The sequence below is a fragment of the Anolis sagrei genome, chromosome 12 (assembly GCF_037176765.1).
Source record: "Anolis sagrei isolate rAnoSag1 chromosome 12, rAnoSag1.mat, whole genome shotgun sequence".
Lineage (NCBI taxonomy): Eukaryota > Metazoa > Chordata > Lepidosauria > Squamata > Dactyloidae > Anolis > Anolis sagrei.
In genome coordinates this window covers 6,389,246-6,404,154 of record NC_090032.1, presented here as the reverse complement: position 1 = coordinate 6,404,154, position 14,909 = coordinate 6,389,246, and the positions used below count along the sequence as shown (strand labels likewise).

Genomic DNA, 14,909 nt, shown 5'->3' with positions numbered 1-14,909 from the left:
GAACTTGCTGACCTAACAGGTTTGATCTCAGTGGGAGAAATTGGCCTTGTTTTGTAATGAAAAATAATCTGGTTATTTATTTACTCCCAATGGTGCAGCGGGTTAAACTGCTGAGTTGCTGAACTTGCTGACCGAAAGGTTAGCAGTTCAAATCCAGGGAGTGGGGCATTTTTCTGGTGTTTCCTTATGAGTGCCTTAAATATCTCCCCGGGTTAAACCCTTGTGCTGGCTGGACTGCTGACCTTAAGGTTTGTTTGTTGGTTGGTTTATTTATTTACTTATTTACATACTTATTTACTTACAGCATTTATATGCCGCCCTTCTCACCCCAAAGGGACTCAGAGCGGCTTACAAGATATATATACATACAATATATTATATTATTAGCATAGTACAATATCAGTATTGTACTATATTGTACTATACCATTATATTGTAATATTCTTAGTAATATTACATGTAATATAAAATATATAATTATAATATTGTATTATTATTTCTATTGTTTTACATTATATTATAAATATCTGTTTACTCCCAGTGGTGTAATAATTATAATTAGCATAGTGCTAATGTAATAATAATAATTAGCATAGTGCAATATCAGTATTATATATTCTATATTGTACTGTACCATTATATTGTAATATTATTAGTAATATTGCATGTAATATATATAATTATAATATTGTATTATTATTACTATTGTATTGTATTATATTATATATAATATAATATATTATTAGCATAGTACAATATCAGTATTATATATTACTATATTGTACTATACCATTATATTGTAATATTATTAGTAATATTACATGTATATAAAATATGTCATTATAATATTGTATTATTACTATTGTATTGTATTATATTATATTATATTATAAATATTATATGTATATACAATATATTATATTATTAGCATAGTACAATATCAGTATTATATATTACTGTATTGTACTGTACCATTAAATTGTAATATTATTAATAATATTGCATGTAATATAAAATATATCATTATAATATTGTATTATTACTATTGTATTGTATTATATTATAAAATTATATATATATATTATATTATTAGCATAGTACAATATCAGTATTATAATTATATCATACTGTACCACTATATTGTAATATTATTAGTAATATTACATGTAATATAAAATATATAATTACAATATTGTATTATTATTACTATTATATTGTATTACATTATAAATATATGCACACAATATATTATATAATATTATTAGTAATATTACATGTAATATAAAATATATAATTATAATATTGTATTATTATTATTATTATATTGTATTTATATTATAATAAATATTATATGTATATACAATATATTATATTATTAGCATAGTACGATATCAGTATTATATATTACTATATTGTATTGTACCATTATATTGTAATATTATTAGTAATATTACATGTAATATAAAATATATAATTATAATATTGTATTATTATTAGTATATTGTATTAATTATAATATTAATATTAGATGTATATACAATATATTATATTATTAGTAAAGCAGTGGAGACAAGATGGAATATATTATAAATATTATATGTATATACAATTATATTATATTATATTACATTACATTACATTACATTACATTATATGATTAGTAAAGCACAGGAGACAAGACAAGGTTGCTGGTTCAAGTCTGCGAGATGGGGTGAAGTCCCATCTGTCAGCTCTAGCTTACGGGAACTTGAGAGAACACATCTGGGTGTGTCCTGGGCAGCGTCTCTGTAGACTGCCAATTTTCTCACACCAGAAGCGACTTGCAGCATGTTCTCGCTTCCAACACAATTTTTTAAAAATCGACTCACATTTGCTTTCGAACTGCAAACCACTATCTTAAAACTGTTGCATGGGATTCACAAATCTGGCTCACTTCCTCATTTACCTTGTGGCTGGGAGTTCCGCAGATCAACGACATTTCGATCTTTCCCCCCAATGAGAGCCAAACCAGACGCTCTTTTGGTTTCTAGTTTTCTTTTTTTTAATGCCTCCACAGGTCAAAATCCATTTGCATTCCCCACAAATCTATATAACTTAATTTGCCATATATGTAGGATTTCACATCCACCTGAACATGAGGAAGAACTCCCTGACTGTGAGAGCTGTTCAGTAGTGGAACTCTCTGCCCCTGGAGTGTGTTGGAGGCTCCTTCTTTAAGCAGAAATTGGATGGCCATCTGTTGGGGGTGCTTTGAATGTGGTTTTCCTGCTTCTTGGCAGAATGGGGTTGGACTGGATGGCCCATGAGGTCGCTTCCAAGGGCTGCCGGACTACAACACCCATCAGGTTGTGGATGATGGGTGTTGCAATCTGGCAATAAGCAGTCAGCTCATAGTAGTCACATTGGGCCAGTTTTGGGGGAAAACAAGGCTCTCTGAGCGACAACAGAGCGCAAACCCAACACCCTAAAGAAGATGGTTGGAAGCATTTTAACACTTGTCGTCTTATTAAAACCATTCATATTATTGTAATCTCGGAGAGAATGTCTTCTCCGTTATCCCAAGTTCTTTTCCTCCCCGAAATGGCATTCCTCTTGTTGTTGTTGTTGTTGTTCCAAAACGGGGATTTCGTTCTTGCAAAATGGAAAAAGGAGCTGTTTCCACAAAGTTTGTGCAAACGGGCGACTCCAGCCTCTCTTCGTAAGTTTCCGAAGCAGTTCCTTCAGACTCTTCCGTCCCTTCTCCTGAATTGTCTTTTTTTGGAGGAGAAACGTTCCAGTCTCAAAACACAGCTTGTAAAAATCACAGCAGCCCAGGATGACAAAAAAAATTGTCCAATCTCAGATCTTCTCCACGTAATTCCCCGGAAACAAGCCTTCTTTGCCGCGGATGCGTCCCTGCCACCAGCCGGAAGGATCTGCAAAGAAGATTTAAAAAAGAGGAGGGAAAGGTGTCGAATTGTTATAGTAAGAAAGTGAAGTTACCGTTTTACGCCGCCATCTTTTCTGTTTTCCTAGGCTTTTAAAACATGCATTAGCACCCTGCAAGAGAAGCAGATGGCGAAAAGAGGAAATCTGCTACAAAACATGAGCTTTTTTGTTGAGTTCCAGGGCCAGGGAAGCAGATGGTGAAAACGGAAGAACGGCCTGCCTCCGGGGAGCGTGCTTGCTCCATTATTGTTTACCATTTACACCAATGATCAGCCACTGCCAGAAGGGACAGAGAACTTTATCTACGCCGATGATCATGCCATCACTGCTCAAGCAGAAAGCTTTGAATTGGCTGAACAGAAGCGCTCTGAAGCTTTAGGTGCACTTACTGCCTATGACAGGGAAAACCAGCTGATTCCTTATGTTTAACATTTACACAAATGCTTAGCCACTGCCAAAAGGGACAGAGAGTGTAATCTATGCTGACGATCGTGCCATCACCTCTCAAGCAGGGAGCTTTGAAATGGCTGATCAGATGCTCTCTGAAGCCTGAGGTGCTCTTACTGCCTATGACAGGAAAACCAGCTAATTACTTATGTTTAACATTTACACAAATGACCAGCCACTGCCAGAAGGGACAGAGTTTCATCTACGCCGATGATCGTGCCATCACCACTCAAGCAAGGAGCTTTAAAATGGTTGAACAGGAGCTCTCTGAAGGTTTTGATGCTCTTACTGGCTATTACAGGGAAAACCAGCTGATTCCTTGTGTTTAACATTTACACAAATGATCAGCCACTGCCAGAAGGGACAGAGCTTCATCTACGCCGATGATCGTGCCATCACCACTCAAGCAGAAAGCTTTGAGATGGTTGGACAGAAGCTCTTCGAAGCTTGAGGTGCTCTTACTGCCTATTACAGGGAAAACCAGCTGATTCCTAATGTTTACAATTTACACAAATGACCATCCAAGGGAAAGAGAGTTTTATCTACGCTGACGATCATGCCATCACTGCTCAAGGAGGGAACTTTGAAATGGTTGAACAGAAGCTCTCCAAAGCTTTAGGTGCTCTTACTGCCTATTCCAGGAAAAACCAGCTGATTCCTAATGTTTAACATTGATGCAAATGACCAGCCACTGCCAGAAGGGACAGAGAGTTTCATCTATGCTGACGATCATGCCATCACCACTCAAGCAGGGAGCTTTGAACTGGTTGAACAGAAGCTCTCTGAAGCTTTAGGTGCTCTTACTGGCTATTACAGGTAAAACCAGCTGATTCCTTGTGTTTAACATTTACACAAATGATCAGCCACTGCCAGAAGGGACAGAGCTTCATCTACGCCGATGATCGTGCCATCACTACTCAAGCAGAAAGCTTTGAGATGGTTGGACAGAAGCTCTTCGAAGCTTGAGGTGCTCTTACTGCCTATTACAGGGAAAACCAGCTGATTCCTAATGTTTACAATTTACACAAATGACCATTCAAGGGAAAAAGAGTTTTATCTACGCTGATGATCATACCATCACTGCTCAAGCAGGGAGCTTTGAAATGGTTGAACAGAAGCACTCTGAAGCTTTAGGTGCTCTTACTGCCTATGACAGGGAAAACCAGCTGATTCCTTGTGTTTAACATTTACACAAATGATCAGCCACTGCCAGCAGGGAGAGAGTTTCATCTACGCTGACGATCTTGCCATCACCTCTCAAGTAGGGAGCTTTGAAATGGTTGAACAGAAGCTCTCTGAAGCTTGAGGTGCACTTACTGCCTATGACAGGGAAAACTAGATGATTCCTTGTGTTTAGCATTTACACAAATGACCAGCCACCGCCAGAAGGGACAGGGAGCTTCATCTACGCCGATGATCATGCCATCACCACTCGAGCAGAAAGCTTTGAAATGGCTGAATAGAAGCTCTCTAAAGCTTTATGTGCTTTTACGGCCTATTACAGGGAAAACCAGCTGATTCCTAATCCATTTAAAATGCAGGCGTTTGCTTTTCACCTTAAGAACAAACAAACATCTCGAGGTCTGAGGATGACCTGGGAAGGAATCCCACTGGAGCATTGCAACACACCCAAATACCTGGGAGTCACTCTGGACCGTGCTCTGATTTACAAGAAGCACTGCTTGAACATCAAGCAAAAAGTGGGTGCTAGGAATAATATCATACGAAAGCTGACTGGCACAACCTCGGGATCACAACCAGACACAGTGAAGGCACCTTCCCTTGTGCTATGCTTCTCTGCTGCTGAGTACGCATGCCCATGTGGAATACATCTCACCATGTTCAAACACTGGATGTGGCTCTTAATGAGACATGCTGCATTATCACTGGGTGTCTGTGCCCAACACCACTGGAGAAATTATATTGTTTAGCTGGTATTGCACCATATGATATCTGCCGGGAAGTATCAGCTTGTAATGAAAGGACCAAGGCAGAGACATCTCCGGCCCATCCTCTGTTTAGCCAGCACAACAATGCCTTAAATCAAGAAATAGCTTCCTAAGATCTACAGAGATACTCGCAGGAACATCTCAGCAAGCGAGAGTCCAAAAGTGGCAGGCTAAAATCCAGAACCTCAATCAGTGGCTGAGACCGGATGAAAGACTCCCCAACTTAGTTTGTGTTTTTAAATACGTTACAATTGTACCCTCAATTCACTTCTGACACGATCAATAAATAAATGAGCACCCTAACTCACACTGGGCAAGACTTTCAAATCTCTGGCCACGAACTCACCTTCCTTGATGATTTCGATCATATCGTCGGCGTTAAAGCTGAGCTCGTCCGTGTCTTGCGCATCATAGGCGTACAACGCCCTGCACTGCGGGAAACGTGGTTGAGGTTTGGGCTTGGGCTTCGGTTTAGCCCGTCCTCCGCCAGGGACGGGCTTGGCTTCCTTGGAGAGACGCCTCTGGAGTCTGAAAGGAGCGTGAAAAAAGGCACAAATTAGGGGACAGAAATGGGGGAAAGACCGCAGCGGGTGCGTCTACACATGGAGTTTGGCACCACTTGAACTGCCCTGGCTCAACGCAACGGAATCCCGGGAGCTGCCGTCTTGCAAGACCTTCACAGAGTTAAGAGTGGTGTCAAGCTGCATTCATGCTACACCCACCGTCGCAGATTTTGAAAGGGCCCCAAGTTTTCTTTGGTAATTAATTTAATGAAGTAATATAAATGCATAATCAACACCATTCAACAGTGAGTTGCTTGACTTTTTAATTTTAATTAACTATCTGACTCATCCACCTATCATCCATCTATCTTATCCACCTATCTATCCATCCATATCATCCACCTACCATCTATTCGTCTACAATCTTATCCACCTATCATTCATCTATCTATCTATCTATCTATCTATCTATCTATCTATCTATCTATCTATCTATCTATGGTGGAAGCATATTGCTATCCCAACATGCTAACACCATTCAGCATTGAGTTGCTTGACTTTTAATTGTATATTGTATATCTCTTTTCCACCTATCATCCAGCTATCTATCTAACCCTCCTATCTATCTATCTATCTATCTATCTATCTATCTATCTATCTACCTACCTACCTACCTACCTACCTACCTAATCCACCTGTCTATCTTATCCACCTACCCATCCATCCATCTCATCAATCTCTATCTATCTATCTATCTATCTATCTATCTATCTATCTATCTATCTATCTGAATGGTGTAAGCATTTTGGGATAGCAACATGCTTCCACGATGGATGGATGGATGGATGATAGATAGATAGATAGATCTATCATCTATCCATCCATCCATCGTGGAAGCATGTTGCTATCCCAAAATGCTTACACCTTTCAGCATTGAGTTGCTTGACTAAATTGTATATATCTATCTCTTTTCCACCTATCTATCTAACCCACCTATCACCTATCAATCAATCAATCTCTCTCTCTATCTAATCCACCTATCATCCATCCATCCATCTTTTTCACCTATCATCCAGCTATCTATCTAACCCACCTATCATCAATCAATATCTATCTATCTATCTATCTATCTATCTATCTAATCCACCTATCATCCATCCATCCATCCATCCATCCATCTTTTTCACCTATCATCCATCTATCTATCTTATCCACTTATCATCCATCTATCTACCTACCTACCTAATCCACCTATCCATCCATCCATCCATCTTTTTCACCTATAATCCATCTACCTTATCCACTTATCATCCATCTGTCTACCTACCTACCCACCCATCTATCATCCATCCATCGTTTTCACCTATCCTCCATCTATCTATCTTGTCCACTTACCAACCATCCATCCATCCATCCATCCAACCAACCAACCAACCAACCAAATCTATCTATCTATCTATCTATCTCTTTTTCACCTATCATCCATCTGTCTTATCCACTTAACATCTATCCCTCCATCTATCTAATGCACCTCTCATCCAGCTATCTATCTAATCCGCCTATCATCCATCCATCCATCCATCTATCTATCTATGGTGGAAGCATGCTGCTATTCCAACATGCTTACACCATTCAGCATTGAGTTGCTTAACTTTTGTATACTGTATATCTCTTTTCTACCTATCATCCAGCTATCTATCTATCTATCTATCTATCTATCTATCTATCTATCTATCTAATCCACCTATCATCCATCCATCCTATCTTTTTCACTATCATCCATCTATCTTATCCACTTATCATCCATCTAGCCATCTAGCCATCCATCCATCTTTTTCACCTATTATCCATCTGTCTTATCCACTTATCCATCCATCCATCCATCTATCTAATGCACCTCTCATCCAGTTATCTATCTAATCCACCTATCATCTATCCATCCATCCATCGTGGAAGCATGTTGCTATCCCAAAATGCTTACACCATTCAGCATTGAGTTGCTTGACTAAATTGTATATATCTCTTTTCCACCTATCATCCAGCTATCTATCTAACCCACCTATCTATCTATCTATCTATCTATCTATCTATCTATCTATCTAATCTATCTACCTACCTACCTAATCCACCTGTCTATCTTATCCACCTACCCATCCATCCATCTCATCAACCTCTATCTATCTATCTATCTATCTATCTATCTATCTATCTATCTATCTATCTGAATGGTGTAAGCATTTTGGGATAGCAACATGCTTCCACGATGGATGGATGGATGGATGGATGATAGATAGATAGATAGATAAATCTATCATCTATCCATCCATCCATCGTGGAAGCATGTTGCTATCCCAAAATGCTTACACCCTTCAGCATTGAGTTGCTTGACTAAATTGTATATATCTATCTCTTTTCCACCTATCTATCTAACCCACCTATCACCTATCAATCAATCAATCAATCTCTCTCTCTATCTATCTAATCCACCTATCATCCATCCATCCATCTTTTTCACCTATCATCCAGCTATCTATCTAACCCACCTATCATCAATCAATCAATATCTATCTATCTATCTATCTATCTATCTATCTATCTAATCCACCTATCATCCATCCATCCATTCATCCATCCATCTTTTTCACCTATCATCCATCTATCTATCTTATCCACTTATCATCCATCTATCTACCTACCTACCTACCCCATCTATCAATCATCCATCCATCCATCTTTTTCACCTATCATCCATCTATCTATCTTGTCCACTTATCCATCCATCCATCCATCCATCCATCCATCTATCTAATCCACCTATCATCCATTCATCTATTTATCTTATCCATCTCTCATCCAGCTATCTATGTAATCTGCCTATCATCCATCCATCCATCCATCTGTCTGTCTTTTCAGCTATCATCCATCTATCTTATCCACTTATGATCCATCCATCCATCCAACCTATTATCCATCCATCTGTTGGTCTATCTCATCCGCTTATCTTTCTCTACCTGTCACACACCCATTGGTCCATGTCATACATCGGCCTATCTGTGTCCCTCATCCACCGATCTATCTACTCATCTATTTATTCATTCATCTGAATATATACAAACCCAGAAGCCATTGGGGGACGCAGATAACATAATCATCGTCATCATCATCATCACCCACACACATACACAGTATGACCCCAATATCCACAGGAGAGAGGTTCCTGAAACAGGAGATTGTGGATACTAACAAACCCTACTGAAAAAAGGTGTGTGTGTGGGGGGAGGGGGGGGCACCATGGAGAGCCTAGAAAATTCCTACAGACGTGTTCCAGGCCACTGTCCATGTTGGTGACCCTCCTCAGAACATCTTCCAGCTCACAACGGAACACTAGGTTGTTCCCAGTAAGCAACAAGGTTACTAGGACTTTCATCTACATAGAGACTATATTCCTATTGACGTGGCATGGGATCGCATTGGCTTTTTAAGCTGCTGCATCACACTCTTGGCTCACGTTCAGCTCGTTGTCTACTAAGACGGAGGAGAAAAGAAGGATTGAGAGCTAGGCTTCCCCAAAGTGGGCTCCCAACACGTTTGGGTCCTTTGCTCATTTACCCCGCGACTCCTTGGTCCGGGACATTCATGAAGTCCAGGTTGAGGTGCATAGGGAGGGCTTTGGCCCGCGGGCTGGCCCCTTGGCGAGGAAGGCTGGGCTGCTCCATGCTGCCTTGCCGGGTCATGGAGAGGCGCTGCTGGAAAGGCGGCCTCGTCCCTGTTCCGCCGCCACCACGATTATTCCACTTCGAACCTGGAAAAGAAGGTCGTTTGGTAATTCGGAAATTTGTTTACCTTTTCGGAATCTATTGCTCACTGTTTTTGGCTAAGCAACTTTGCCAAAATTCAAGTGAGCATTAGATTCGCATCATAGATGATGCATCTCAGGGTTTTATTTTCCATTGAGCCTGGAAAAGAAGGTCATTCTGTCGTTCGGAAATTCGTTTACCTTTTCGGAATCTATTGCTCACCTTTTTTGGCTAAGCAACTGTGCCAAAATTCAAATGAGCATTAGATTCGCATCATAGATGATGCATCTTAGGGTTTTATTTTCCATAGCTGAAAGTACTTTGAGCCTGGAAAAGAAGATCATTCGGTCGTTCGGAAATTGGTTTACCTTTTCGGAATCTATTGCTCACCTTTTTTGGCTAAGCAACTTTGCCAAAATTCAAGTGAGCATTAGATTTGAATCATAGATGATGCATCTCACTGTTTTATTTTCCATTGAGCCTGGAAAAGAAGGTCATTCTGTCATTCGGAAATTGGTTTACCTTTTCGGAATCTATTGCTCACCTTTTTTGGCTAAGCCAAAATTTGAGTGAGCATTAGATTTGAATCATAGATGATGCATTTCAGGGTTTTATTTTCCATTGCTGAAAGTACTTCGAGCCTGGAAAAGAAGGTCGTTCAGTCGTTCGGAAATTCATTTATCTTTACGGAATCTATTGCTCACCTTTTTTGGCTAAGCAACTTTGCCAAAATTCAAGTGAGCATTAGATTTGAATCATAGATGATGCATTTCAGGGTTTTATTTTCCATTGCTGAAAGCATTTCGAGCCTGGAAAAGGTTGTTCGGAAATTCGTTTACCTTTTCGGAATCTATTGCCCACCCTTTTTGGCTAAGCAACTGTGCCAAAATTCGAGTGAGCATTAGATTCGCATCATAGATGATGCCTCTCAGGGTTTTATTTTCCATTGCTGAAAGCACTTTGAACATGGAAAAGAAGGTCATTCGGTCGTTCAGAAATTTGTTTACCTTTTCGTAATCTATTGCTCACCTTTTTTGGCTAAGCAACTGTGCCAAAATTCGAGTGAGCATTAGATTCGCATCATAGATTATGCATCTTAGGGTTTTATTTTCCATTGCTGAAAGCACTTCAAGCCTGGAAAAGAAGGTCGTTCTGTCGTTCGGAAATTCGTTTACCTTTTCGGAATCTATTTCTCATCTTTTTTGGCTAAGCAACTGTGTCAATATTCGAGTGAGCATTAGATTCGCATCATAGATGATGCATCTCAGGGTTTTATTCTCCATTGCTGAAATACTATGACCCTGGAAAAGAAGTTCGTTTGGTCGTTCAGAAACTTGTTTACCTTTTCCGAATCTATTGCTCACCTTTTTTGGCTAAGCAACTTTGCCAAAGTTCGAGTGAGCATTAGATTTGAATCATAGATGATGCATCTCAATGTTCTCTTTTCTTTTGGTGCATGAATGCTTCGGAGGCAGTTTATTATGATTTGAAACCCGCTGACCTGTATTGCGTGGGGTGTTCCAACTTTGGGCGACTCCTCCGCTGAGATACTGGCTTTTCCGGTTGTCTTTCCGAGTCGGTCCTGAAATTGCAACGGTTGGTTTCGTACCAAAGTGCATCTATTCCACAGTGTGGATGCACCCGGAGACGGAGAATTACAAGCCAAACAATCCCAACAACTTACGGGCGTTTCGGGGCAAACCGGGTCCGATGCTGACCACCAGGACTTTGCCGTTGTTCCGGAGGAGGGTCAGATCCCCCTGGCAGATCTGGAACTGGATCTGTCGGGATCCGGCGGCCCCCCAGGGACCCCACCCGTCCTTCTTCACCTTGAACTCCAGCCTGGCAAAGGGAAGAAAGGGATCGTCGAAATGGGGTACGTGACCCCCGGATGTGGGTGCATCCACACTGTCAAATTAATGCAAACTACAACTCCCAGGATCCTATAGTATTGAGACACATCAGTGAAATGAGTGTCCAACAGTTCCACTTGAACTCAATGGAGCCATGGGATCTGTAGTTTGGCGAGGAGCAAGAAAGCTTGGGAAGAGGAGGCGAAAGGGCTCCTCAAACTACAACTCCCAGGACCCCATAGTATTGAGACACATCAGTGAAATGAGTGTCCAACAGTTCCACTTGAACTCAATGGAGCTAAGGGATTTGTAGTTTTGCGAGGAGCAAGAAAGCTTGGGAAGAGGAGGCGAAAGGGCTCCTCAAACTACAACTCCCAGGACCCCAGAGTATTGAGACATGGCAATGAAAGCTTGAGAAGAGGAGGTGAAAGGGCTCATCAAACTACAACTCCCAGGACCCCATAGTATTGAGACATGGCAATGAAAGCTTGAGAAGAGGAGGTGAAAGGGCTCATCAAACTACAACTCCCAGGACCCCGTAGTATTGAGACATGGCAGTGAAATGGGTGTCCAACTGTTCCACTTGAACTCAATGGAGATGTGGGATTTGTAGTTTGGTGAGGAGCAAGAAGGCTTGAGAAGAGGAGGCAAAAGGGCTTGTCAAACTACAACTCCCAAGACCCCATAGTATTGAGACACGGCAGTGAAATGGATGCCGAATTGTAAGGGTGTCATTCGGTCCCACTTGAACTCAGTGGAGCTGTGGGATTTGTAGTTTGGCAAGGAGCAAGCACTGGATGAGGGGATTTTCTTGTCCGCTTACTGGTTGCTGAACTTCACGGGGAGCTGCTTCCCCGTCCGCTCCTCGTAGCGTTTGTACAGCAAGCTGAGCAGCTCCGTCTTGAAGACCGACTCCAGGACGCTGTCGTATTGCGGCTCGTGGATGACGATGAAGTCGTCCTGCAAGGTGCTTGGCGAGACAAGACGGGAGATCTTGCAAACTCAAGAACTTGATACCGTCGAACGGATGCCGTCAGACCCCCGCTTGAACTGCCACGCCTCCATTGCATGGAGCCGTGGCAGTTCAAGCGGGGTCCGATGGCATCCATTCCATCGCACGACGCGACGAAACATCCTAAATGCCACCCGTGGTCCCCACGCTTACCTCAAGGACACCGACTGGACCTTCTCCACCTCGATCTGCCGCTTCAGGACCTCCTTGATGAGGCCTTTGTCGGGACCTTGCTTGACCTTCTCGCGCCCGATCAGGTAGAGGAACTTGGGGGTCAGGATCAAGTCCCGCTTGACCGTCTGGACGGAGAACGGGGAAAGGAGGGCTGAAAAGGGAGACCCTCCAAGGGAGCCAGGCTGCAATGCCCATTCCCCAATTCCCATCGCTCCAGATCATCATGGTCCAGGTGGGATTTGGATGTGGATGGACTACAACTCCTATCATCCTCTGTCTCCCAAACAATTTTAAATTGGTCAAGATTGTGTGTGCCAATATTAAATATTAGCAGTATTCAAAAGAAACAGATCCATCTTTGGCGGGGATTCAGAGGGCTCTCTGGGTGTGGGTGGACCACAGCTCCCATCATCTTCTACCAATCCAGCTGAAACCCTGCCAAGTATTTCAAGATGGGTCAAGGAATGGTTTGGGTGCCAGGAGGCTTCGTTAGAGAAAATAATTAGGTCTCCTTGGGGCCATGGTATGGACTCAGGAAAGTCGGGCGCCTCTGCAACCCGTTCCCAGGATTGCATTTTGTCTGAAGTCTGTAGGATTCGCACCCAGAGTCCCCGCTCACCTTGAACCGCCGGTCGTACTTCAGCACCGTCTCGGCGAAGTCTACCCGCTCTCTCCGTCCCACGAAACGGCGCAGCTCCGGGTGGTTCTCTAGTCCGATGTAGTCGCCCACGAAGTTGCGGTTGAGGCTGTTGCGGCGGCGCTCCTTCTTGTTCAGGACGATGTTGGACGCTTCGGGGAAGAAGAGACACCATTTGCCGTATTAGAACGACATTTTGCCACATTGGTGTACATATATACAAAGTACCGCGGATACGGAGGCCCACTGTACAACATTATAGGATACATTCGCGGTTTTGCAGTCCTTCCTTAAACATATGCCTTGGAAACACCTCAAAAGGACTTTGCATACCAATGAGATTATTTAGCGCATCACAATGATTCTGTCCTTTCCTCTAAAAGACCTTTTAGGGACTGTTTTGCTAATATATATTCCAATATATGGCCTTGGAGTGGCCTCCAATGAATAAGTTTGGCCACTCACTTGGGGAAGAAGAGACGTGGTTTGCCGTATTAGATGCAGAACGACATATGATAACATATATACCAAGTACCGCGGATACGGAAGCCCACCGTACAGCAAGAACAGTATAATTTTTGTGCAATAAGACACTTAAATGGTCAATTAATTGGTAATTTTAATATGTATTTTATAGAAATTCGTTGGGCGAAAGCGACTTACCTTCTTCTCTCATCTGGATGTATTTCCGGACGGCCACGTGTTTGCGCCACGCTTTTTGGATGACGCGGGCGTAGCCGTCGTAACGCCGCTCCCGCATCTCCTCGAGAAGAAAAAGCTGAGTATCGGAGAAGATGGAAAAAGAGAGAAAGATTATCTTCTGATTATATAAGATTATTATGTAATTATATAATATAATACTATATTATAATAAAATAATATAACTATATATAGCAATATACAATTATTATAGTAATATTATAATATTAATATAATAATTATATATTACTATATATAATTCTATATTATTATTATTTTATTATTATATTACATAATTATAATTATATTATTGAAATAATATAATATATTATTATTATATTATAATAATATTATAATTACATTATTATAATAAGGAGTGGACTTGCTCACCGATTCGGGGGCTTTGATGAAGACTTTGGTGCGGCCCAGCTGGTACTGGTCAGGGTCCATGTTGACCGATTTCATCAGGTGTACCACGCCTTGCTTCTCGTCCCCGCGCCACGAAGGCCACGTCTCCCGTGTCAGGATGGCGTACCTGCCCCCCAAAATTGGGAGGGTTAGCCTACCCGTGTTTAAGCCCTCCCTATTTCTTCTACCTTCATCCATGCTTGGGCATTACCACCTCCCAGCCTAGAAAGGCTTTCCCCATAATGTGTCCAGTCCACAAAGGAGCATGGGAGGCTGTCAGATTGTAGGATCTCTATAGCAATATTAAATATCCACTCACAAGCCGGTTTTGCTTTGAAATGGATATATTGCTTGTATCTCTGCAGCAAAGGAAGACACTACTGACTTTTTCCCACCACCACTTCCTTGTATAAACCTTTCCTGCCCATCTCCCCCTCTTCTCAGTTTCCTTATTAGAACTTGTGGCTTCACAAGTTCCAATACAAGGTTTCCGGTGCCTTCT

General features: G+C 41.5%; 1 protein-coding gene across 1 annotated transcript in view; it reads right to left on the bottom strand.

Moving 5' to 3' along the window:
* Window positions 1-2,032: 2,032 nt before the first annotated feature.
* LOC132764152 (unconventional myosin-Ie-like) overlaps window positions 2,033-14,909 on the bottom strand; it is a 44,169-nt gene continuing 31,292 nt past the window's right edge. Inside the window, exons 19-28 of the mRNA XM_067472376.1 lie at window positions 14,390-14,534; window positions 13,964-14,078; window positions 13,283-13,452; window positions 12,643-12,788; window positions 12,301-12,447; window positions 11,309-11,466; window positions 11,126-11,206; window positions 9,437-9,629; window positions 5,671-5,852; window positions 2,033-2,915 (exon numbers count right to left, since the gene is read on the bottom strand). Of these exons, the coding sequence (XP_067328477.1) occupies window positions 2,839-2,915; window positions 5,671-5,852; window positions 9,437-9,629; window positions 11,126-11,206; window positions 11,309-11,466; window positions 12,301-12,447; window positions 12,643-12,788; window positions 13,283-13,452; window positions 13,964-14,078; window positions 14,390-14,534 (1,414 nt within the window). The 3' untranslated portion in view covers window positions 2,033-2,838. The remainder of the gene's footprint in view (window positions 2,916-5,670; window positions 5,853-9,436; window positions 9,630-11,125; window positions 11,207-11,308; window positions 11,467-12,300; window positions 12,448-12,642; window positions 12,789-13,282; window positions 13,453-13,963; window positions 14,079-14,389; window positions 14,535-14,909) is intronic.